Here is a 23064-nt window from a genome sequence, read left to right as displayed (position 1 = left end):
TCTCTTCTCCTATCAATGCTCGGTCGTATTGACGAAATCATTCTCCACAGGCCCGTGCTCCAGACTAGCACAGTGGAGTGTTCTAGTTTTGAAGATGTGCAGTAAACGGTATGACATGCAGCTTCTAGCTCTTCATCACTCGCTTTAACGATTTCTAGAGTGCGGTTCATGCGGTACTTTGGATAGTACCTCGCTGCCTTACCTTGGCAGCTTCATACCCACGTGGCCGGTAGCTCAGTTGCACATCTTTGTCTGCTTTTTGCGGGTAGAGTCAATCATCTTCACCAATTGGTATCACGAAGAACATCTTCAATGACCATTCAAATCATACACTGCTGTCAGAACGTGCCGCTATACTGGGCGTTCAGCCACAGCTCAGTGCCGTCGCAACTCCCGAGGTTCTTTAGGACCGCACTTAGATTACCCTACCAGCGCCGTGCCCCGAGACCCTGCACTTGAGACTCTACGTCTGCAGGGGTACTCTTGATGCAAGGGACACTATTTCCTGCCCCGTCAGTCTGCCACGCAAAGACCCATACTTTCGTCTCGAATCAGCCGTCCACAGCCACCATTCCTTCAAGGTGTAGCGAGGCTAGTCCAGACGGTTTCTCGCCAGCACATGTCGTTATGGCTCGGTACCAAATTCGATGAGCCCGACCTCTTGCGCCGCGTGATGGATCGCAGATGCCAGAAAACAAGGTTTGCGTTAACTGTATTCTCTCCGTCCTTCCGTGTGGCGGTTTAAGGTCTTGCAGACAGGAGCTGCTGGTCTCAAGACGTACGCCATGTGAAACCCCTGACGTCGTCGCGAACTCCCGCTGGCTGGTACTATATTGCATATAGTGCAAGCATCTTGCTGGAACTTCGAAAAACTTGCGTGACACGGAATCCTTCACCTTCAATTGACGTGTTTTCCACAATGCAACAAAGCGGCGCAGCCATGCCATCGATGCGACCCTACGAAGATCAGGGTCCTACTATCCTCGCGAGCACGCTAACCGTCACCGTCGTGGCCGTGCTCACGACGATTGCGAGGTTCTATGTCCGAGTTAAGATGATCAGGAATGTTGGTTGGGACGTGAGTACTCCGCTGGCAAGGCACGGGTGACCAACGCTGACTTTGTGCGATCAGGACTATGTGATGCTGTTGGCTATGACATTGGTATGAAAGAACTGTTCTTAAAATCGTCACACACTGCTAACATTCTGCAGTGCATTGCTGGCCAATGCCTTGTTATACCGCAAGTTCATATGGGGGCGGGAAAACACATCGATTACATCAAGAAGGAAGACTCCGTAGCCGCTTTGAGGTTGAACCTCATTTCGCAGCCGATCTTCCTGTTCGCCATATGTTTTGTCAAGGTCTCTGTGGGGTTCTTTCTCCTTCGGATTGCGGTCGGACGGTTATACAGGCGCTTGATTATCGGCATCATGGGTGAGTGCATAACTCTCTGATAGCAATATGAGAAGCTAATCAGTCCTAGTATTTATGATAGTTTACACCATCGGCTGCGCCCTTACAGTCGTCACACAATGCCAACCCCTAAGTCTCATGTGGGATCAAAGCGTCAAAGGCACATGCTGGACCATCCAGACAAGACAAGCCCTCGGCTTCCTGAACATCGTACTGAACATCATCACCGACATTGCATTCTCAGTGGGGATACCAGTAAGTGTTTCCGGATACTGACTACTGCATTAACTATGCTAACACACCCATGCAGATTCCCATGCTGTGGGGCGTGCAAATGAACCGCCGTCACAAAGCGTCCCTCATCTGTATCCTCGGCCTTGGTACATTCGCTACAGTCGCCGCTTTGGTCAAGCTATCCTACCTCCCTCACTACGGGCGGGAAGGCGACCTCCTCTGGGACTCGCGCGACATGACCATCTGGACCGTTGTCGAATGCAACGTCGGTATCGTCGCCGGTAACCTGCCCTGCCTCAAACCGCTCTTTCGATCCATCCTCGTGTCCACATACGGCAGCGGCTCCCGCAAGAACTCGCAACCGCGATACTTTTCAGATGCATACGGAAAAGGCACAAAGCAGCGCTCTGCGGTCAAAAGCTACGGTCCTCTCTCATCGAACAAAACGTCGGAGGGCGATTATGCAGGTCATGGCGCTGCTGGCAAGTCCTACATGCTCACGACAATCGATGCGGCGACCAAGCAAGGTGGAGATCTAAGCAGGAGTCCATCCGAGGGAAGCTCAAGGAGCGGGGAACGGGGGAGCACGGAGAGCGACACGAGGCTACACAGCAAAGCACATGGAAGTGGCGGCATGGGCAACATCACAGTGACGACAAAGGTAGATGTGACTGAGTCGATGCATTCACATGACATCTACGAGAGCGGGCGGACATATCAACAGAGACCACAAGCGAAGGAGATGGTGTGAGGCAGGAACGAAGTTTGATGGTGATGGTAATGTCTTTCTTATGTTTCTCTCTCTGTCTCTGTCTCGTCTAATGTATACCCTAACTCTCGTCCATCTAATGGTTCATACTAATAAATATTATGTATCCAATGATATCCATCTCACCCGCCTACACAATCCCTCGCGTCGATGACAACATGTCTTGATGCTGTCTTCCTTCGACGCAGTATGTGAATCGGCAGGCCCACCCTCTCAAAGTAACGCGATACTCTTCCGCCAAAAATTTGAACTGCTCAAGGTAATGAAATGGGGTAATGCAATGGTGCCTTGCGGCTTCTCTCTAGCTCCCTTTCCGGGGCGGTGTATATAACTGCAATCTCGACAAACGTCGGACGCGATGACAAAAATGACAAAGGAAAATTACTGAGTTCGCTCAAGTAGAGCACAGTGGTGTTTGAACAAGGGTATCGAACTTCGCGCAGCTCAACCGGAAAGGCTGCGTGTGCTCCTGCGGCACGTGAAGCGCAATGTTGCGGAGGAGTTCATCCGGTAGCGACAGTAACCTGGACTCGCGGTTCTTGGATTTGTTTGATTTCGGTGAAGCCTTCAGCGTTGCTTCGGGCGCGATCTCGCCGTTCTCGTATTCAAACGAGATGTCTGCCTGCGAGTCGCGCATGCACCACGTCTCGCGCCACATAGCGGAGATGTGCTGGCGTTCTTCGCGCGACGCGCTGTCTTCGTCCTCTGGTTGCTCTTGGATGACGTGGATCTTCTTCTCGTCTTCGTCGGAGTCAGAAGACTCTTCCAGTGAGGACGCGGAGATCTTGCGGAAGCGATGCACGTCTGCGTCCATGGGCCGGTCGAGCCAGTCGTCCATCTCCTCGTCGGACATCTCGCTGCGGGTGCTCCTTGAAGAGCTCCAGGAGTAGCTGCTTTGCGGCGTTTGGGGAGGGGAGATGGGAGGGCTGAGGGTGGACTCGTAGGTTGCTTGCTTCCAGTGGACGTAGCCTTGCATGCCTTGGATGAATTCTTTGCTGGGCTTGCGGTCCATGGGCATCAGGAACTGCTGGATGGGGAAGAAGCTGCCTTCGACGGGTGAGATAGGCGGGGACAGGAATCCGCTGGAGATCGGGGTTTCGAGGTCGAATTCGGTGCATCGTGTCGTGTCCTGGGAGCTTTCCCGATCCGACTCCGGTACGGATGTGAGCGATGTTGTCGATGACGCCCGCGTGCGTTCCGCTGATTGCTTGACCGAAAGCACCGGATCCTCTTTCAACGACCGCATGTGTGAAAGGAGCTGGTCGTGTGTTTCGTTCAGCCGTTGGAAGAACGACTTCTTCTGTCGCAGCACATGGGGACGAAGGTCGTCGTACGGCACGCCAATGGTAGTCGACATCCTGGCAGAGAGCGATTGATTTCGATTGAGTTCGATTCTGGGTCCGAAGAGAGTTCAATGTTTCAGGAGTGGTTCGCGCGGGGTGTTTATGTTGATAGGGGCATGCTAGTTGCTTTTTTGTGATTGTTGTTGTTGTGTTGACCACGGGCGCCACGGGTACAAATACAGCTGAAACTGGGAAACACAGCTGCGCGTCCACCGGCCCCGCTAACAGTCGCAAAGCAAGGCGGGGCGATCTTCGTAATACGCCAGAAAAACGGTTGATCCATGCAGAGCCGTTCGGTCAATAGTCCAGCGACTGTCCGGCAAAGCGCCTCATTGGCTCAATGCTGCTGAGGCGGGGCGATGTTGTGGTTCGGACTCTCATCCGATGACCTCAGAAAGACGAGGACCGGGGTGTGTTTTTCGCCTATGCCTTAGCTACATGCACACCAAACAACAAAAGTCTGGTTCACCATTCAGAAAGCCGTTGAAGTGCATATTACAGATGTCAGTGAGCTCCGTCCATGCACGAACGTTTCCATAGAGACAGCTGCGATACTCGTCACCTCCACGACAGAACCCATCAGTACCCAAGGCATCCCATGTGATGCGAAACATGATCGCTGGGATGTGTCGGAGAATAATGTGGAGTAAGTCATTAGCGAGCTGGTCCAGAACACACGCCCACTACGATCCGATGACATGTGCTCAATTTCCCAGAGCGCTCGCGTTAAAGCCGTTGGTAATGAGGCGCCTTGGGCTGTTGAGGCTTGCCAAACAAGGCGACGTAAACCGGTCCGAAACTCTAAAATCCAGCAACAGCTTTTCGACAGTCGGTTTTCGCACTGTATTCTCGAGGTTTCCCATTACTTTTCGTCTGTGCTCCCACGTTTCGTCTGCATTACGCAGCTTCCGAGGACCCCACGGAGTCTTTTCCTTGCATGAACGATGCGGGTCGCGGACGTGGACCAGACGTCATGTGAAAGTCGTCTTTATTGCCAGATAGGAGGTACTTCGCAACGCATCTCAGGGAGCTCACCCAGCAGCCCAAGGTTTGGTCTGTGAAGCAAGGTCATCATCGAAATCCAGCATCAACCTGCTTGTTGAATATGCGCACAGCAAGTTGATGAACTTTGATGACAGACTCGAAATTTTCGACCGTGGTTCGGTGCATGTCAGTAGCACTAGCCGGCCGGTGCCCAAACGCGATGTCCCAAAGCAGTTAGGCTCCTCCTGGCGACGTTCGTGCCCAAGGAGTTTGGACGCGTTACGGGGCGAACACAACGCTCTCTGACCACCGCCTCAAATCTATACGATGCCATCGCAACCCGAGTCTGTGCATTTGGTTTCCCAGACAGGGCCACGCAGATCGACTATCAGCCTTGCGATCAAAAGAAGGGGTGAAGACCACGCATTGCCCAGTGACAGCCCAAAATTGGTACCCGGTCCTTGGCGCAAAACCGTTGTGCTGGTTGCTGCAGTTCCCAGGCCCTAACTAGCGAGCGCGGCACCGGCAATCAGCGCTAAACGACTAAGAATCCGTGGAAACCGAGGCAATTGGCTCGGTACTTCACGTCAGCATGTGCGGCAGTGGGAGCGACCTTCATTCGCGCGCGTCTGCGGAATCCCGTACACTTTAAACTGTTGGATTTCTTTCCTATCTAGCAAAACTTCATATGCGCATCAACCCCTCCTCTCCGAGCGTCTGTCCGATAAGATTCGTGAGATCCGAGCACGCAACACAGACACGCAATGCGGATGAGAGGAGGGCCGTGGTCGTGGCGAGCGGGGAAGCCCACGTCTTCCGGTGCGCACGGCGCAAAAATAGTAAATGACGGGTGTGCGGAGAGGAGAAAATGACGATGTGCGGTTCTGGACTTTGTGATCGCAGCAGGGTTGTGTATCAGAAACTTTCTCCTTGCAGGACAATTTTTCTTACGAGCAGAGTTTGCGCGTTGGACTTGCATACTGCTCTCGTAATTGAATGGTGAGGATAGCACGCGACGAATATCTAGTTTTTGAAGCAAGTCTTTCGCGATTGCGATATCCCCAGTCGAGAGTAAAATTGTGCATGGGATGCATTTGTGTGCGCCTCGTCGCTCTGCGCCATCGCAGTACCAGTGGATGTAGTTTTGAAGCAAGTCCAGAGTCAATCATGCATATTGCCTTGGCGAATGGCGGTGGGTTGTAAAGCCGGAAGACTGTTGCCAGCTATATATACTGCGAGTTGCCGACGGACAGACATCATACATGCATCGTTGTAGTAGCCATCGGCGCTTTCCACAGTCAAAGCAGTTACCACTCGTACAACCTGAGGAGATGTCAGTTGTGTTCGCAGTCTGACGTACAAGCTCAGCATTAAATCCACAATACAACAACGGGAAATAGTCTGGTTACATACCAGCTTTCGTATATATCGCAACGACACCGAGCTCGATGTCCGACCGGATATACGTGTGTATACCACAAGACGGTGCATGCGCTGATCATGAGTGTGACGCGCGCAGCGTTCCGCAACATGAGCCAATAGGCGAATGCACTGGAATCAGAGTCGATGTATATATAGGGAGAATGCGCAGAGTAGCATGCGATTCGAGTATATATCCGCGAGGTACGTCATCGTCAGCCGTTTGACTATCTCGTACAAGAAGTGACCGAGTACTGCAGCTCTGCGCTATACGCGGAGGGACACTCCTATTATTAGCAGAATCTATAGAAATAGAGCAGATAGGACTTACGAAGGTTCGTGCACATCATACTGTACAAAAGCCGGTACTCGATCGACATGTACAAATTTCCCTGTTGTATAGCCATCTAATGTATATATGGATCAGGGGATGCACTCTTGCATGCTTTCCCTTTATGCGACGCAGTCGTCCTCAACCTGGATCCAACCCCAGAAGCCAGCAGGCAACCCTGAGTAGATGTTATTGCTGTAGGTTGCCGGACCACACATATCGGAAGGTTCTACGTCTGAGGACCTTCAACAAGTTTGGAGTGCGGGGTATTTGGCAAGGTGGATATATATGTATATATGTAGGTGATTAGCGCCCAACGAATCGTACGGGCAAAGTAGAGTTTGGGTATATAGATGGGAGGTCCACGATAGGCATCGAGAAAACACTATATATAATGATCATCAGCGTAGACGCACGTCTGGTGCTGCAAGGTGTCTCAAGCGTCAACAGGCCACAGCACTCTCTCGAGCTAGTGCATTTGTACGCGCTCACTTATATACCACTTGGCTTTGATCGATTGGTCAATAAAATGTTAAGTCTGCATAAAGCGGTTACCACGGAGCCTAAAGGCGGAAGAGATAGCCAAATGATCTTTTGTATTGCATGTGATGTCAGTATATATCCACTAAGATGCCACATACCCATACACAAGTACCACCTCATATACCATCACCCGTCAATCACAACATTACACCCGTCCCGCATACCACTTTGCCCTACCCGTAATCCCTCACGCCCGCTCAGAAGTTATCGCAAGCCCTCTCAAACCACCTACTCTCCAACGGCTGCGGAAAAACACCCCCATCAATCAACTGAAACAAATCCCACTCGCCCGCGCCCCCCTCAGTCTTGAAGTTCCAGAAGATCCATCCCTTGGTCTTGGCCTCGTACGCATCGAGTTGGACCTCGATGTAGCGACGGACGCTGTTCTTCCAATCCTGAGTCCACAAGGAGACAGTACCGGATTTACCGGCGCAGGTGTCGATGTGATAGGAACCGGGGAAACTGCCTTCCATGCGGGAGCCCAAGTGGAAGCCGTTGAGGTGCGGGGCGCAGTCTGTGAAGGCGCCGGACCATTCGCCTACGACTGGAATGGGGGGTTAGTGTGCGGATGGAAGGGGACGGGAGGGGGTGGGCGGGGCTTACTGGTCCATTTGTCGGAGCTGTCGTAATTGCTGACCTGGACGGGAGGGGTTAGTAGATGTTTCCCCGCATGATGGTAGAGAGATTGTAACATACAGAGTTGCACGCAAGAGCGATGTGTTGGTCGATGGACATGCCGTTGATACCATCTCCGAAGATCTGGTACTCGTGGTGATCGACAATCACATTGCTCGCACCATCTTTGGTAGTCAGGAAACCGTTCAGCCAAGACGGGTTCTCGAAGCCATCGTGCATCATGGCGGCTGTATCGCTGATATCTCGTAGGCTCCAATACGCGTCGTTGTAGAACTGTTTGACCATCTCGCGATCGAGCTTCAGTAGGAAAGGCTCGTTGAGGAATTGAATGGCGATCACGACGTCTTGCATTTCTGGTTTGGCGTACTTTTGTGAGATGACACTAAGTGCAGCGTGTGTGTGGCTCAGACTCTCGGCGTCGCCCCAGGATGGCCAAGATGCTGTATGGCCGCTGTGGTCAAAGCCGTTTTGGGATTTGGGGGCGCCGTGAAGATCGATGATGATCTTGAGGCCGGTTTGGCGCGCCCAGTCGACTGCGGCGTCGAGGTAGGGAGCCGCACCGGCAATGTAAGGGCCCCAGGGCTCCACGTAGCTAAGGATATTGGAGTTAGTATGAATCGTGTATTGCCATCATGCGAAATCCTACCTCCAGTAACCGACGGGAATGCGTACGACATTGAAGCCGGAGTTCTTGATCTTCCAGAAGTCGTCCAATGAGACGAAGTTATCCCAATGTTGCTTCAGCACATCGGCACAAGCATCGTAGCCCAGTCGCTCGCAAAGCGTCCATTCGTCAAAGACTGGCCATTCTTCTGAGTCGTACTTCTCGAAGATGGATGGTGTGATGAATCTGAGTCCGTCAGGCCATGCAAACAATGGGTGCGGGTTTGCTTACGGTTCCACGACGAGCCAACCGCCTATGTTCACACCTCGCACTTTCTCTGAACCCCAGTCAAAGGAGACGCTTCGGCCGTGAAGGGTACTGCAGATTTGATTAGCCTGTGAGACTGAAATTGTACTAAAGGGTACTCGCCTCGGCGCGGCTGCTACCACAGAAGCTACAGTGGCCACCAGCGTTGTGACGAAGGACTGCATACGCATGCTGGATTCGGTGTGAATTGGATTGTTTGCTGTATCAGTGCCAGATTACTGAGGTGCAGAAAGGTAGAGAAAAAAAGGTCCAACAAGAAAAGCGAGTGGTGTGTTGAAAGTGAAGAAGTGTTGAAGTGAAGTGAGTGGTACAAGCCTGCGTGTACCATCTGTAAAGCTCAAGTACATACGTCGTTGATACGTATACAGCGAAACACCGGGCAGTCGCAAACCCGCATGCAGAGCAAAGCGGAAGCGACTACCACAATAGACACCCGGAGCAACCAATATCGGTTCCACGCCGTGACCCAATGGAAGTGACAGGTGACGCAGTTTCCAACCGTGTCCACCTGGTCCTTACGGTACATCCTGCCACATCTTTGCGTTGCAGGAACGACCAAGTACCCATATGCGACAATGTAACTCCTAGAGATAGTGACATATCTCTGATGTTTCTTCATCCGTATTCAGGTTGGGAGTCCCGTTGGTTGAGAACCGAGTATCAAAGACGCGGTCTATGCCGAACAGCGTGGCCTCCTCCCAAGTGTCGGGCCAGCTCTCAAGTCCATTAGAATTCGAGCTCTTCCGCGAAGAAGAACCGGGAAAGTGTTGATGAAGGTTGCATCAATCCATATAACCCGTGGTCTCATCCATGATCGCCGCGAAGCTCTTAGTCTCACGATGCTTCCCACTCGTGATAGGTGGGAATTGCGACATCTTCAGTCGGAACTCGTCCGACTTCTTGATCGCAGGCCCGAGATTTCTGTAGATTTATCAGTACGAAATGTCAGTGATACGAACGATCAACGTACTCCACATCACCACGAACAAGGTAGTTATTCCGTTCCATTGCAACAGCGAGCTCCTCCTGGTGGTTGCCCAGTAATCCAGTATTTGGCACGACGATGAGTGGGATCTGATAGCGAAGTGCTTCAAGGATAGAACCGGATCCTATGCATCGTTAGATGAATCGACCAAATGAAGTGGCTGTGCAGTACCAGCGTGTGAGATGACCAAGCCTTTCGACCGCTGTACCAACTGGAACTGAGTTTTCAGTCCGTCCGGATTAAAATCTATGCCATCTATGACGAGGTCTCCTTTTGACGAGGTCTCCTGCATGTATGCTGAAGCGAGTTTGGAGAACTGTTTGTACACGTCCTCGGCAGATCCATATTGGACCAAGAGATGAGTGAATCCTCCTTCGCGTAGTGAGTCCAGACACTTTGGACTCAGCACTGATTCGATGAGCTCGGTGAACGGCGCCGTTGCTCCGGTAGTCACGAAGCAGAGCTTCGAATCAGACGTCCAGTTCCAAGCCATGGTGGATGTGATGGATGTCAAGATATCGGGGGATAGTGTTGGGTAAGCGTGATCAGTCTAGCCATCAACTGCCCTCGAGATCAGAACCAAAAGTCGAAATCAAGTCGGCGTCAAGATGGTCACGATGCAAGGACGGCGGCGAAGGTCGGGGCCGTCGTAGTTCCAATTGGTCCGACGCACGGCCACACTTTGCACCCCATCGCCAAGCAATCCTGCATCGCGAAAAGTCGACGACAGCATCACCCGCCCAACCGCATCCAATGGCGTCAATACCACGAAGACTGCTGCTGCAGTCACGCCAATGCCCCTCGCGGATACGAACGCTCGCCGCACCAAAACACACATCCGCACAATGGCAACGGCCAATATCCACAACGCCGCGGCGGTACGCCAACGAACCCACGAAAGAAGGCTCCGTAACCGCTGCGGATGCGAAGAAACCGACTGAAACTCTGGAAGAACTGGCGCCGGAACTACCTCAATCCTCCTTCTCCAACACCACCCAGACAAAAGCATTTCAAGACATGACACCGCAAGAGCGCGAATCCGCCATGTTGGAGAACCTCCGCGTGTCCCTCGCAGAGATCGATCCGAACGTTGTCCGCGACGCCCTGCGCAAGGGGAAACGTGGTCTACCACAAACCCAAGACTTTGGCCTGGAAACAGACGAAGACTTTGATATCGAAGAGGATGACAAGAGGAAGGTATCGACTGGGTTCTGGGCGGAGGGAGAAGAGAGCATGGGACCGGATGAGGATTACTACGGAGACGATCTGACAAGTCATGGACACGGAGAGTTGGAGCAGCACCGCGAGTTGAGGGAGTATGCGCGGTTGATTGCGTGGGAGTTACCGCTTTTGAGCCGTACGTTTACCATATATCCAACCATCCACGAGATGAAATAACTAACGCTTCCCCAGACCTCGCCCGCCCCTTCGAACCCCCCACATCCGCAACACCCTTCCGCTTCCGCTACACATCCTACCTCGGGGAATCGCACCCCGCCGCCAACAAAGTCGTCGTCGAGTTCTCGCCCAACGACCTCACAGCCTCCCACTCGCTGAACCCCCTCCAAGTCTCCAAAGTGATCAAACTCGCCGGACCCCGCTACAACCCCTCCACCAACATCGTCAAGCTCTCCTGCGAGAAATTCGATACACAGGCGCAGAACAAGCGGTTCCTAGGTGAAACCCTGTCTGCTATTATCAAAGAAGCGAAGGAAGGAAAGGATACGTTTGAAGACGTGCCGTTTGATTTCAGACATCACACGCCGAAGAAACGGGCGGAGTTTCCCAAGGAATGGGTGTTGACGAAGGAGAGGAAACAGTATCTTGAGGAGAAGAGGGCGGAGACGGCGTATCTGGAAGATCAGCGGAAGGGGAATGGACTGCTTGTGGATGGCAGCAAGGTGCTTGAGACGAGCTTGCCGTTTATGAGTGAGACGGGCAAGGCGCCGGAGACGGTTATGGTGGGGGGTGCCAGGGGGAAGCCACTAAGATAGAGTGGGTGAAATAAACGTTGATGTATGAATACGAAATGTTTGATTGTTGTACAGATACGCAATGGAAAACAGCATCTTTCTGTGCTGCGTGTGGGGATGATACCCATATATCCAGTGGTGGACCTTAACTCCTAGTGATACAAATTTCCGGAATAGTCTTCCAAGGGTATAGTTAGACCCATCGTTACGCCAATATTTCCCCTTAACGCCATACCCAATTCCAACATGATTTTTACGAATGTTAAACGGATGTATCCATGATTCCGGTATTGAGTGGATCGACAACGCACTCGTCGCCACGGCGCATGCACATCTTACAAGGGATGGCTACGGAAGCGTTCTCAGCGTGGATCCGCACGTTGCATGTGTGCGAGGCCCTGCTATCATAACTGCGCACGCAATGAGTGCATACCCCAGCTCGATAGGCCATCTCTTCTGTGCGCGCTGTTAGCAGGCAGATCAAGCAGCTTGTCCTGTGACCGCGCTTGGACGACTCTTCTTCCTGCTACCTTTACCCGCAGGCGTCTCGCCCTCTTCCCGCTTGCGCTTTGCGGGTCGAGAGCTGCCGCCCTTGGGTCGGTAGGCGGTGTCGTCGTCGCCGCCTCCCGTCTTGCGTCGTCCCTTGCCCGTTTCGGGGGCTGCCGAGTCTTCGTCGTCGTGCTCGCGTGGAGCGGGTGTGCCGCCGCCAATGTTTGACTCGCGTTTGACCTTGGTTGCGTTGGCCTTGCTGGTCTTTGGCGCGGCAGACTTCTCGGAGAGGTTCTCGTGATGCGCCGCGTCCTTGTCTTGCAGGAAGACTTGGGGCTGGTGCTTGCGTAGCCAGTTGTAGACGCTATCTGGGTTCCGCACGGTAAGGTCCTTTTCGCTGAGCGGGGGCTGGGCGGATGCGAGGCGTACGGGGCGGCCCTGCTGGAGGGCTTGATCGAAGCCGGGCTGCTCGAGGAGTTGGTCGGTAGCGAGGAGGTATTCGTCTTCGTGGGTGGGCGACATGTAGCCCGGCGCATGCTCGCTGAGGTCGATGCCTTCAAGCGGGTGGTCGGGCAGGTCGGCGCGCGTCGTGTGGGGGACTTTGGCCTCGAGACTGGCGAGCGACTTGAGCGTCTGCTGGATGGCTTGCGACGAGTGCAGTTGGTCAGCCCGTGTCGCGTACTCCTCGGGGGTGATGGTGTTGGCGGCCAGGTCCTCTCGCAGCGTCTGCAGCTGCGCTTTCACCAGTTCTGGATCGGGGACGGCTTCCAGCGAGGGCACGGCGGTGTCGGCGGCGGAGAGGTTGCGCAGGTCGAAGCGCAGGCGCGGGTTGACGCGTGTCTGCTCGTTGAGCTCGAGGAGGATGTCAAGGATCTGGTCGTTGTTCTCCTGCAGGCGGCGGGCGGTGCCCATGGCCTTCCACTCCTGCTTGATGAGGGAGTCGCTGTCGTTCATGGCCTCTTCGAACCTGATGCGCATCTTGCGGTATTTTCGTCTTATGCACATTAGCTGGGGATGCATTTAATCCATGGGCGCGTCATACCTCCACGAGCGCTTGACGGGCTTCTGCGTCGCATCGGGTGCATCGACTTGGGGTGCATCGTGGGCGAGGGCGTGGGGCTCCATCGGGGGCGGCGCTTCCGAGGCCATGGTGGTGAAAAGGGTGGTGGTTGGAGGGTCTGGCGTAGACGGAAGTGGTCGTGTCTGGTTCTAGAGTTGTATGGTTGCGCTCAGGGCACGGCCTCGGTGATTGCTAGGAACACGGTCTTTGGGAGCATCATGTGGACCTGCCACGCCTCCGTCTTCACGCCTGCCGACTGAGGCTTCACTCCCTCCTCCTCTGCCACCAGTTCCCTATTCTCTGCCCGCTGCCTCGCTATATCGCTACCGTCGACACGCCCATCTCCGCGCCAATCGCTCAACGCCAAAAGCTCGGACGCTCCGGAAGGTATTGCGTACTCAGTAAGACCCTGAAAGCCCACGTCGCCGCCTTGCTCCTTTCGGACCTCACTGACATGCCATTGTCCGTGGCAGCTCTTCCATAGCCTCAGCTCGCGCACGCGACTATCTATCCCCCTTCCCCACCGCCCGGCCGCCCGACGAATCCAGCAATACCGCCAAACTGTCACCCATACTCCTCAATCGCACCTCCCGCCTGAGCTTTGCTGGCGACCCGCGGTCTCGCCCATCAGACTCGCCCTCGTCCTACTCCAAGATGTCACTGGATGCTGCAAAAGACGCGAGGAGGCGACGTAGCAGTAGTCTTGTCTACAAAGAGCCCCCCGAGTCTCTGGAGCAGCTGAGCGACCAGTCCGCCCTGCCCAACCTCAACGCCGAATGGGTGAATGCAAAGGGTGAGCACGAGATACCGCGCATACATATCACACGAGATAGAGATGATATGCTGCTATTCTGTATCTCAGGCTAACACCTCCAGGCGCCTGGGCCATCCACTTTGTCCTCATCTTCTTCGGCAAGATTCTGTTCGACATCATCCCCGGCATGTCGCAAGAAGCATCATGGACCCTAGTCAACCTTTCGTACGTGGCGGGATCCTACCTCATGTTCCACTACGTGCGCGGTGTGCCCTTTGACTTCAACTCGGGCGCCTACGACAACTTGAACATGTGGGAACAAATTGACAACGGCGAGCAATACACACCAGCCAAGAAGTTCCTTCTCAGCGTGCCCATTGTGCTGTTTCTCGTCAGCACGCACTACACGAATTACAATCTCACGTATTTCCTCATCAACTGTTTTGCGACCATAGCAGTCGTCATTCCAAAGCTCCCTTCGGTATGCACCGCAACACTCTTCAGACGAAGCATTACTAACTTCCCCAGCTCCACAGGATACGATTCGCCTTCTTCAACAACCCACCGGACGACGCATAGCCGACAATTCCCATAATCACAACCATTGGTTTCACTGTAATTTGCATGTATTTTTAATAGCAGCCGCCTGGCATGGCCAGATTGTGTAGCATCACCGCGTGGGAGCGGCGTTGGGCATATCCATATTCAAGGGAGGCGCTGGATTCACAAAAGTAGCGAATTGATTACCTCGCGTGCTCACGTGGAGATAGTGGCTTGATCTAGCTGCATATATCGCATTCGGGACTGGTGCATACATATGATAGGCCATAATACTCCGCAAACATGCCCTCGCAAAGACGTCTCGCCTACACTCTTCGAGAGTCCGTTACATGTCATCAATCCTTGGATGCTTGGTAGTGTAGTTCAACATGCAAGGTGCCACCACTTCCGGCAACTACGGTCCGAGCGCACTGCCAAATCCAGCCATCCTTCGTCATCGATGCGCACCTCCATGCAGTGTGATCCTTCGCGATCAACACCTGATCCAACGCGCCATTAATCCTGCACTTCTGACCCCCCGTGATATTCGCCGCCCGAGGTCTTCGTGCGTGAATCTCCGCTGTCTTTCCAGCGCGCGCGGTCCTTCCTAGCGGTGTTCGCCATTTACCTTCGACGTCACGTCGATCATAGAACGCCTACTCTCGCCCAAGCTTCGCAGAGACTTCAGCTCACTCACCACAATTACACGCGTGCCTCTAACAACAGTAGAGCATCATGGCCTGGTCTCAACTTGAGCCTACAGGGCCGCACGTTACTTACGTGACCCTGACCTTCTTCCTCATCTTGTATGCGTTGTTCTCGCTTATGATCCGGAACCGCCTGCATCTCTCAGAACCACCATTAGCCACGCTGTTTGGTATCGTGAGTTGCAGACATCTTCAAGAACCAACATTTCGCTAACAAAATCGATAGATCATCGGACCACGCGCTCTGAACCTGCTCAGGCCATACGAATGGGGCTTTTCCGTAAGTGTACTCCTCACACAAACAAACAATACTAACCGTCGCAGGATGAAATCATCCAAGAGATGACGCGTCTCATTGTCGGAATTCAATGCTTCGTAGTCGGTCTGGAGCTTCCCGCAGGCTATCTTCAAAAGAAATGGCGCGCCCTGCTTGTGCTTCTTGGTCCTGTCATGACGTTCGGCTGGCTGATGTGCGGAATGCTCATCATGTTCCTTTTCGACACGGACTTCCAGACTGCTTTAACGATATCGGCCTGTCTCACGCCCACGGATCCTGTTCTTGCAGCTTCCGTTCTGTCCAACAGCCAGTTTAGCACCCGAGTACCCAAGCGGATTAGGGACTTGTTGAGCGCGGAGAGTGGTTGCAACGACGGCATATCCTTCCCGTTCCTGTATCTGGGATTGAGCCTTCTCCTAAAGAACACCGCTAGTGGCTTCTTCACGAAATGGTTCCTTGTTACGATACTGTACCAGTGCGTGGTGGGCGTTCTCCTCGGTATCGCCCTGGGATACATCTTCAACGGCTTATACAGGTTCTCACACAGCCGCGAGTGGATGGGTCGAGCCTCATACCTGGCCTTCTACCTCCTCTTGGCCATCTTCTCCATCGGACTGGCATCGGTTCTTGGAGTGGATGACTTCCTAGTTGCCTTTTTCGCAGGCCGTGGCTTTGCGCACAACCAAAAGAACCCGACAGAAGGAACCGCTCTACCCGTCATCATCGACTTGCTGATCAACTCGGCCTTCTTCATCTTCTTCGGTGCAATGATACCCTGGGCGAGCTTCAACGCGGTGGACGGAATCACCCCTCTCCGACTGGTCGCTTTGCTCGCACTCATCCTGCTCTTCCGCAGGATTCCGATTGTTTTCACGCTCTTCAAGACAAAAATGTTGCCATCCGTGAAGACTACAACTGAAGCCCTATTTGTCGGACATTTCGGACCAATGGGTGTTGGCGCACTCTTCCTCGCCATCGAAGCCCGCGCGCAGCTCGAGACTGGTACATCCCTACCCCTTCCACATCCGCCTAACGATCTGCCAGTGGAGCGACAACGTACAGCAACTATGATCTGGCCCCTTGTTTGCTTCATTGTGCTCGGAAGTACCATGATCCATGGCTTTAGTACATTGGCTGTCAGCATAGGAGGCCATCTCGCGCGTCACGAGGGCGAGAGGGCTCCTTTGATCGGAGCTGAAACGGAAGGACTACACGGCATGTTCCATGACGACAGTGAGGGCGAGGACGAGCAAGAGTAGTGCAGTGTTGTAGTCGCACGAAGACCGTTTGGCATGGGGTGAACGTTGGAGCTTGGTCTGATCTGAGCTTGGGCGCCAACACAACACTGAGAAGAACATCAGTAAGATGAAGAAGACGCGCTACCATTGGTCTGTCTTCTCTGGGCTTAGGACTTCTCACTCCACAGTGTCTATACGGCTATATGAAGTACGATATACGCCAACAATGTCGTTCTACACACAGTGCGCATAAGAGATGTAGATGCTTACCTTGAGTATATATGATAAATCGAGTTCATTCAGTATCAGACCAGAATTAGGGTTAACAACCATGTCGACTGAGGTTTGTACAAGTCTAGGGCCGTCTGCTGCGCTGGATCTCGCTAACAGCTCAGCATCAAATGTTGCGCCTGGGGTCAAGCATTCATGTCGGCTCCTCGGTCGGTTTTCTCGCGTGTGTTTGACTGCTTAGGTGGGAACGTAATCATCTCACGCTGCTTCCGTTCTGAGCTTCTGCGTAGAGCTGGGTGGAGATTGTCGGGCTGGCTAGAAGAGGTTCTAGCAGACGCCGACACCGCTGCTCAAGTTGGAGGTGGAGAAGTGGCAACTGGCGTGTATGGAGAAGCGGAAGATGACGTGTGCAGGAGTCAAGAGTACAAGATTGGAGATGACGAGTGCCATGCAAGTCGTACTCTAGACGCGCATCCGTCGCAGCCAGATAGTGGTTGGGGTGACCCGCAATGGTAGGAGCGAGGGGTTCGAGCGCGTCCTCCAACTCTCCGCCAACACTGAGCTCAGGTCCTTGTAAGCGCACGCAGGAAATTGCACGCAGCTTACAGGTGGCAGAAAAGAGGCATACTTAGTCTGCCATGGCTATTGTGGTACCCTACGCCCAGAGAGCGCGTTTGGTATCAATCAACAGCGTGACTGACACTTCCCGCTTGGGCTATAGCCATGTTACTCAGATCGTCCTTTACCCAGACTCGGCAACAGTTATGTCATACTGACTTCTCAAATGGAGTCGCTCACTCCTGACAATACCCGACCTCTTTCTCCAGGAAATACCCTATTCGGGTGCTTACATTGTACTAAACTATTGTTCTCAGATCTCTAGGTTTCTGAATGGATTTATTCATAAATCCACGCTTATGTTCTTGCACAAGTATCTACACAATACCACGCAGCTTGTGAACTTGAAGAGATCACGCGAGCTTTTGATCACGCGTTATTTTGTTGTTATTGTCAAGACATGACCGCCCATCCTCGCCTTGCGTATAGCCGCAATACTTAAAGAAGCCGCAGTCACTCTCTCACTCACCTCGAAAGCTCATTCCTTCACTGTTTGGATATCTCACTCCCTCTCAGTATATGAACAAGCCATCAGGAACCATGCATCCCTCTTCTATAAACACCACATCTTTGAGAACGAGAAATAAAGCTTAACATCATCAATTCTCTTCTCACCCTTTACGGCAAGCCCAAGCATATAAACCCCAACAACAATGCCAAACGTCGCTTCAGACCTCATCCCTACCAAGGCCGGCCACCTCCCCGGAATCCTCACTCTCCTCAAGTCCGGCAACCAAGTCACCTTGACCGACATCCGGACCATGTTCGACCAAGTCCACCCTGGCAGCGCGGCGGACCACTTCGAGCCGTGCGAAGGCGGTTACAAGCTCACGCCTCGTTCGGGCTTCGTCAATCTCATCGGTAAGTATCAGTCTGAGTTGGAGAAGTGATAATGGTTTCGCTTCAATCACGCCTACTGGTGACGCTTGACAAGATAAACTGACCGCGAGCTTTATTATCACCGACAGGCCATCTCAGGGACGAATGGCCGGAATTTTGGATCCAGATGCGATCTCAGCCTATCCCAGAGAACTTGAGCAACATGCAAGGACCGACTGTTCAGTAGACGCCTACGTGGACACATCGGACGGTCGCGAAGACATAGGACATGGAGGTCGGGGTTGCGATAGCAAAGGGGCAGCGAGGCGTCTTCATTGACAGGAAGTCGCGGTATTCGATATAGCTGGAGCTGTTTGATGTCGCCTGGCCTGGCTATGGTACATTTACATACGGATTGTTGGAGTGATGTAGTCTGCAACCCCAAATTGGGCATTCATTAAGAAATAAAACGTTTGCACTGATAACCTCCTCGCTACGCGATAAGTGAATGTAAGTCTAATACTTTTTTTGATGTATGCAGCAGAAGGATTACAAGAATTGTACGAGGATCTTGTTAATCTGACAGTTTAGTCGAACTGAGAAGGATCAATGCAAAGGTGTTGATGGGTGGCTTCTTTCCTCCGGGGTGTTACGCCCGCTGACCCAATGTGCGCCAACCCCACCTCGCACATGACAGCGCGTGCATCCTCCCCCCCACATCATCGCAAGGAACCTAGGCAAGTAGGCTTTCAGTCATCTTAGTGTTGTATCCAGTGTCCAAATTCTTGTCGGCCAAGGTCGATCAGGTTGGTACAATCTCCTTGGCCTCGACTCAGCCACCATGAGTCTGGGGTCATGGGTTACGAGGCTGTGCTGCTGCCTTGGGGTTGACAGGTAGTGTTGATCCTGAGCACATCGTCACATGGAAATTCTATTCTCGGAGCGTAAGCGCTAATCAGAGAACAAGTCTTCGACAGTGGCTTTTGATAGAATCCGTTTCTTATCCATTTCTTTCATCTCTTTCATCTCTTTACCGCGCTTAGACATACGATCTTCTCGCCCTCTATTAGTTTCCGGCTCAACTTCTGTGTAAGTTGTTGTAATGCTGCTAGCTTCTTGTACTAGCAGCTACTTACATCCTCACAGCATCAGATCAATTCGTCCAGTGATTGCCATGATACCACCGACTGGCCTCGTCGCTGAAAGCCAGATGAAGAGAATACGGGAATGCGCAACAGAGAACGAAACCCTGGCTCGCTGCTGGGAGAAATCGCATGTCGCTCTGGTATCAATGGAGTGGGCTCCGTCTGGTCTGGCCTATTCCTGGAATGGCTGGATATCCTGTAACGAGGCGAGGGGCTACTGGAAGCAAGTAGAAGCGATGCGAGTCTTGTCTGTGGAAACCACCACCCCAGTATCCCCAGCAGTATCAAGCACTGAGGATCAAAGCGATGTAAGACAGAACAAAGCGCACGAGTACCGATTGTGGGTGCCGTCCAAATGGAACGGGAAACCAAACGTTCCCCAATCCAGCTTTGTATCGACCAATGAGGCCGTCGCGGGTCTCAGAAAGATGTTCCATGACTTGTCAACAACGTATCCAACAATCTGCGTCTGTTTCCATCGACCGACTTTGACACAGCAGGGCCTAGCCGACATCGGATTCAAGCTACCAAAAGGCACCATCTCCATCGACATGATCAAGGTATTAGAGTACCAGTCCAGATTTCGAGACATGCCTCCAAAGGTCAAACGCTACATCAATAGTTGCCTGAATGTTAACATGCGCGACGGGGTTCGTTTTGGAGAGAGATTCGACGCAAGCGACAGTGACGCATTTGCATCCGACTTCAATAAACACGCGCCAAAATATGGCCAAACCGACGAGTGGCGTGAGATCATCCGTAAGAAAGACCTATCGGCTGGTACCCTGTTGAAGATTCTTGGGCCCGAGGCAGAAGCCTACTTGCGGCAGATTAGAAAGATAGAGAAGATATACACACTAGAGAGGGATGCGCGCTGGGAAGTCGACGAGGCAAAGGAAGCAAAGGAAGACTACCAGAAGCAGCTTGCTATGCTACGCCAACAGACGGCTGAGTAGCTCTGAGATCCAGAGCGTCACGAGGAGGGGCCATCACGTAAGTTCTGATGCGAAAGAGTTGCTGGGCTCGAGGGGGTGTGAGATGGAGATGTGGCACTTCCAAGGTTTTTCTCGCCTCAGGTGGGGCCGAAGTCGTTGATTGGCCGGCTTTACGCGCAGTTAGGGGCCGACGCCAACATCTTGAGAGCAATTGCCCGGTGCTACCCTTACACAATTTTATGATATCAGAAAGTCGCTGATTAGCCAGCTATACGCTTCCACCATTCAACTCATCTCACTACAAACCTTGGAGTTATCTTCGTTCGACGCTTGACACAGCCTGACGCTAGCGAAATCTAAGTATTGATCCTCTCGCCCAGCAATCGTATACGCGCTCGCGCAATGACTGTAGTGGAGGCTTTTCATACCTAGGTATGGTGGGCCTCCCTTATGAGTGTCGCGCATAGGGCGGGAGGCCCGCCCGAGGATCATCAAGGTACCATCCCCTCTTGTACATACATAGGTGAAGCCGTGTGTATAAAACTCGACTCGTTGCACACCTATATTATTGTATTCCATCAACCTACATACTTCTTTCAAGCGCAACATAGCACTCCTCAACTACTCAAACCAAGATGAGAATCGCAGATGGTCTGGTACTGCTCCTGGCATTACCCGCTGTCGTAGCCATGAAGACAGCAATCGTCTACCGTGGATCCAGCACTTGCGACAATTGCTCCGAGAGTGTTGGCAGGCTCCTCATGAATTCCCCTTACCACTTCAACGTCACGTATGCTGGACCGGACGAAGAAGTGGACCTCAGCCCCTCTCTTCTCTCTAAAGCTGATCTCTACGCATATCCTGGTGGACCAGGTCAGTACTTCCTAGTCCGATGATGAGAACGTAGTGCGTCTTGACTTTGAAGTAAGCACAAGAGACTAAGAATGATTTCACAGATCTTGACGAAGCTTGGGATGAGCTCAAAACGCATGCGAAGACGATCAGAGAATTTGTCAATGGCGGCGGTCGGTACATGGGCTTCTGCCTGGGGGCTTATCTTGCTGGAAAGTCGGCACTCGATCTTATGCCCAGCGGTATCGACGTCGGATCCGAGATATTGCAAGACAAAGCACAGGTTGACGACGACCGAGATACCACGATTCAAGTCGATTGGAAGTTTAATGCTAGCACTAGCAGCCCGAAGTTGGAGAAGGCTAGATGGGCGTACTTCCAAGAAGGCGCAACGATGCTAGGCTTCAACGACTCTGACCGTGGAATTCTTGCTAGATATTCTGCCAATCAGAATGTCGCTGCCTCAGTCACACCATACGGCAAAGGCTTTGTTGGTCTTGTTGGTCCCCATCCGGAGGCCTATGAGTTGTGGTGTAAGTTGTCCTTCCGGGCTAAGCCCGTAGCCTTGCTAACAATCTCTCAAGATGAAGACGCTGAGATCAAAAACCCCGAGGGCGTCCGAACGGATATCGGATACGACTTTGTGAAATCTACTATTGACGGCATTCCAGCTAGCAGCAATATACCAGGTAATGGTTTCTCTTAAAATGCCGCTCATTAGCAAGCCTCGCAGCTCACGCTGAAGCAGTGCCAGTGATACAAGTGAGCGGCGCCAGCGCTGACAAGGCGCCTACGGCTGTAGTACTTTTCCTGTTCGTATCGTTCATCCTACTATCACGCCTACCCATTAGGCCATGAGAATCTCGATTATAGCGCGCCGATTGATGTCTCGTAGCTTAATTTACCAATTGCATGAATCGTCCAAGTCTTCCTGTGCACATCATTAGCTGGAAGAGTGAACTGTCAAGATGTACATTCGCTGTACTAGCCTACAAACAAACCAAGAATAGCCTCTAGATACCTCGCGAATTCCATCAATCACTAGGTAGCACCTTAACGAACGGTTTTCTAGTGACAATTATCTTTCGATCAATCTGACAAGAGGTAGAATGGATACGCTTTCGACAGTTACATTTTATTATCTTTGCAACAAATTAAATCTACGAAACCAAACAGTACAGGGTCTTCAACTTGTGACTGCTGTTCGTCACCCAGCCACTTCAGGGAGCGCATTTACTCCCACATAATACTGGCCAACACTCAGAACAATCAGGGTCCGGTTCCGGCTCATCCTTGTGGTTCTCGCAATCCGCGCTCTTGTATTCGACGACACAGCCGTAAATCATATGTTCGGGCCCTTGGTTCTCTGCACAATCGCATCCATCTTCATTCGAAGTTCCACCGCAGTCTTGTTCATAATGATCAAGAGCCTTCCGGTCGTCAATCAATGCGACAACTGATATGCGCTCCCTCGTATCCGCATTGAACTCTTGATACAGCACCATGTTTACGAACGGCTTGTTGATGATGGAGAAGGAGTCGCTGCCATCGTGGGCAGATTGGAGGCTTTCAAAGGCGGCGCGACCAATCTGGATCTCGGGGTGTGCTGATAGGAAAGCTTCCAATCTTGAGGGTTGGTTCTCCTGGGTTGGAGCGACAGCCATGGTGGGTTTAGATCGTTGGGTGTCGGTCATGCTTTGAGATGAAGATATTGCGATAGTTGTATTCTTGGTCAGGGCGGTATTGTGAGAGGGTGTCAAATGGAACGAGCAAAACACCTAGACGGTAAGAGTCACCTATTCAACGCTGAATGCCTCGCGTTCTCTTTCGGAGCCCG

General features: G+C 52.5%; 11 protein-coding genes across 11 annotated transcripts; 7 read left to right on the top strand and 4 right to left on the bottom strand.

Annotated features, from left to right (window-relative positions):
• Nucleotides 1-940: 940 nt before the first annotated feature.
• J4E93_005546 (uncharacterized protein) lies at nucleotides 941-2399 on the top strand (the record flags this gene model as incomplete). The annotated part of the gene is made up of 5 exons (XM_049343466.1): nucleotides 941-1078; nucleotides 1133-1162; nucleotides 1213-1435; nucleotides 1485-1669; nucleotides 1725-2399. The coding sequence occupies 5 exons, from the start codon at nucleotides 941-943 to the stop codon at nucleotides 2397-2399; spliced, it is 1251 nt and encodes a 416-aa protein (XP_049199559.1).
• A 412-nt stretch (nucleotides 2400-2811) lies between these two features.
• Nucleotides 2812-3774, bottom strand: J4E93_005545 (uncharacterized protein; the record flags this gene model as incomplete). The annotated part of the gene is made up of 1 exon (XM_049343465.1): nucleotides 2812-3774. The coding sequence occupies one exon, from the start codon at nucleotides 3772-3774 to the stop codon at nucleotides 2812-2814; it is 963 nt and encodes a 320-aa protein (XP_049199558.1).
• A 3460-nt stretch (nucleotides 3775-7234) lies between these two features.
• J4E93_005544 (uncharacterized protein) lies at nucleotides 7235-8774 on the bottom strand (the record flags this gene model as incomplete). Its single annotated transcript, XM_049343464.1, has 6 exons — nucleotides 7235-7581; nucleotides 7641-7674; nucleotides 7734-8265; nucleotides 8320-8523; nucleotides 8569-8680; nucleotides 8771-8774. 6 exons carry the CDS (start codon nucleotides 8772-8774, stop codon nucleotides 7235-7237), a joined length of 1233 nt encoding a protein of 410 aa, XP_049199557.1.
• A 612-nt stretch (nucleotides 8775-9386) lies between these two features.
• On the bottom strand, nucleotides 9387-10082 carry J4E93_005543 (uncharacterized protein; the record flags this gene model as incomplete). Its single annotated transcript, XM_049343463.1, has 3 exons — nucleotides 9387-9525; nucleotides 9575-9713; nucleotides 9761-10082. 3 exons carry the CDS (start codon nucleotides 10080-10082, stop codon nucleotides 9387-9389), a joined length of 600 nt encoding a protein of 199 aa, XP_049199556.1.
• Nucleotides 10083-10342: 260 nt separating this feature from the next.
• Nucleotides 10343-11583, top strand: J4E93_005542 (uncharacterized protein; the record flags this gene model as incomplete). Its single annotated transcript, XM_049343462.1, has 2 exons — nucleotides 10343-10946; nucleotides 11003-11583. 2 exons carry the CDS (start codon nucleotides 10343-10345, stop codon nucleotides 11581-11583), a joined length of 1185 nt encoding a protein of 394 aa, XP_049199555.1.
• A 459-nt stretch (nucleotides 11584-12042) lies between these two features.
• J4E93_005541 (uncharacterized protein) lies at nucleotides 12043-13200 on the bottom strand (the record flags this gene model as incomplete). The annotated part of the gene is made up of 2 exons (XM_049343461.1): nucleotides 12043-13045; nucleotides 13094-13200. 2 exons carry the CDS (start codon nucleotides 13198-13200, stop codon nucleotides 12043-12045), a joined length of 1110 nt encoding a protein of 369 aa, XP_049199554.1.
• Nucleotides 13201-13765: 565 nt separating this feature from the next.
• Nucleotides 13766-14444, top strand: J4E93_005540 (uncharacterized protein; the record flags this gene model as incomplete). Its single annotated transcript, XM_049343460.1, has 3 exons — nucleotides 13766-13904; nucleotides 13988-14346; nucleotides 14394-14444. The coding sequence occupies 3 exons, from the start codon at nucleotides 13766-13768 to the stop codon at nucleotides 14442-14444; spliced, it is 549 nt and encodes a 182-aa protein (XP_049199553.1).
• Nucleotides 14445-15140: 696 nt separating this feature from the next.
• J4E93_005539 (uncharacterized protein) lies at nucleotides 15141-16648 on the top strand (the record flags this gene model as incomplete). The annotated part of the gene is made up of 3 exons (XM_049343459.1): nucleotides 15141-15287; nucleotides 15339-15392; nucleotides 15437-16648. The coding sequence occupies 3 exons, from the start codon at nucleotides 15141-15143 to the stop codon at nucleotides 16646-16648; spliced, it is 1413 nt and encodes a 470-aa protein (XP_049199552.1).
• Nucleotides 16649-18129: 1481 nt separating this feature from the next.
• J4E93_005538 (uncharacterized protein) lies at nucleotides 18130-18366 on the top strand (the record flags this gene model as incomplete). Its single annotated transcript, XM_049343458.1, has 1 exon — nucleotides 18130-18366. One exon carries the CDS (start codon nucleotides 18130-18132, stop codon nucleotides 18364-18366), a length of 237 nt encoding a protein of 78 aa, XP_049199551.1.
• Nucleotides 18367-19217: 851 nt separating this feature from the next.
• Nucleotides 19218-20396, top strand: J4E93_005537 (uncharacterized protein; the record flags this gene model as incomplete). The annotated part of the gene is made up of 3 exons (XM_049343457.1): nucleotides 19218-19239; nucleotides 19366-19384; nucleotides 19448-20396. The coding sequence occupies 3 exons, from the start codon at nucleotides 19218-19220 to the stop codon at nucleotides 20394-20396; spliced, it is 990 nt and encodes a 329-aa protein (XP_049199550.1).
• A 668-nt stretch (nucleotides 20397-21064) lies between these two features.
• Nucleotides 21065-21933, top strand: J4E93_005536 (uncharacterized protein; the record flags this gene model as incomplete). Its single annotated transcript, XM_049343456.1, has 3 exons — nucleotides 21065-21248; nucleotides 21305-21760; nucleotides 21812-21933. The coding sequence occupies 3 exons, from the start codon at nucleotides 21065-21067 to the stop codon at nucleotides 21931-21933; spliced, it is 762 nt and encodes a 253-aa protein (XP_049199549.1).
• Nucleotides 21934-23064: the final 1131 nt, after the last annotated feature.

Source organism: Alternaria ventricosa, assembly GCF_023758065.1.
Source record: "Alternaria ventricosa strain BMP 2768 chromosome Unknown scaffold_8, whole genome shotgun sequence".
Classification (NCBI taxonomy): Eukaryota; Fungi; Ascomycota; class Dothideomycetes; order Pleosporales; family Pleosporaceae; genus Alternaria; species Alternaria ventricosa.
The sequence above is the reverse complement of the archived record's forward strand: the minus strand, read 5'-3'. Positions and strand labels throughout refer to the sequence as shown.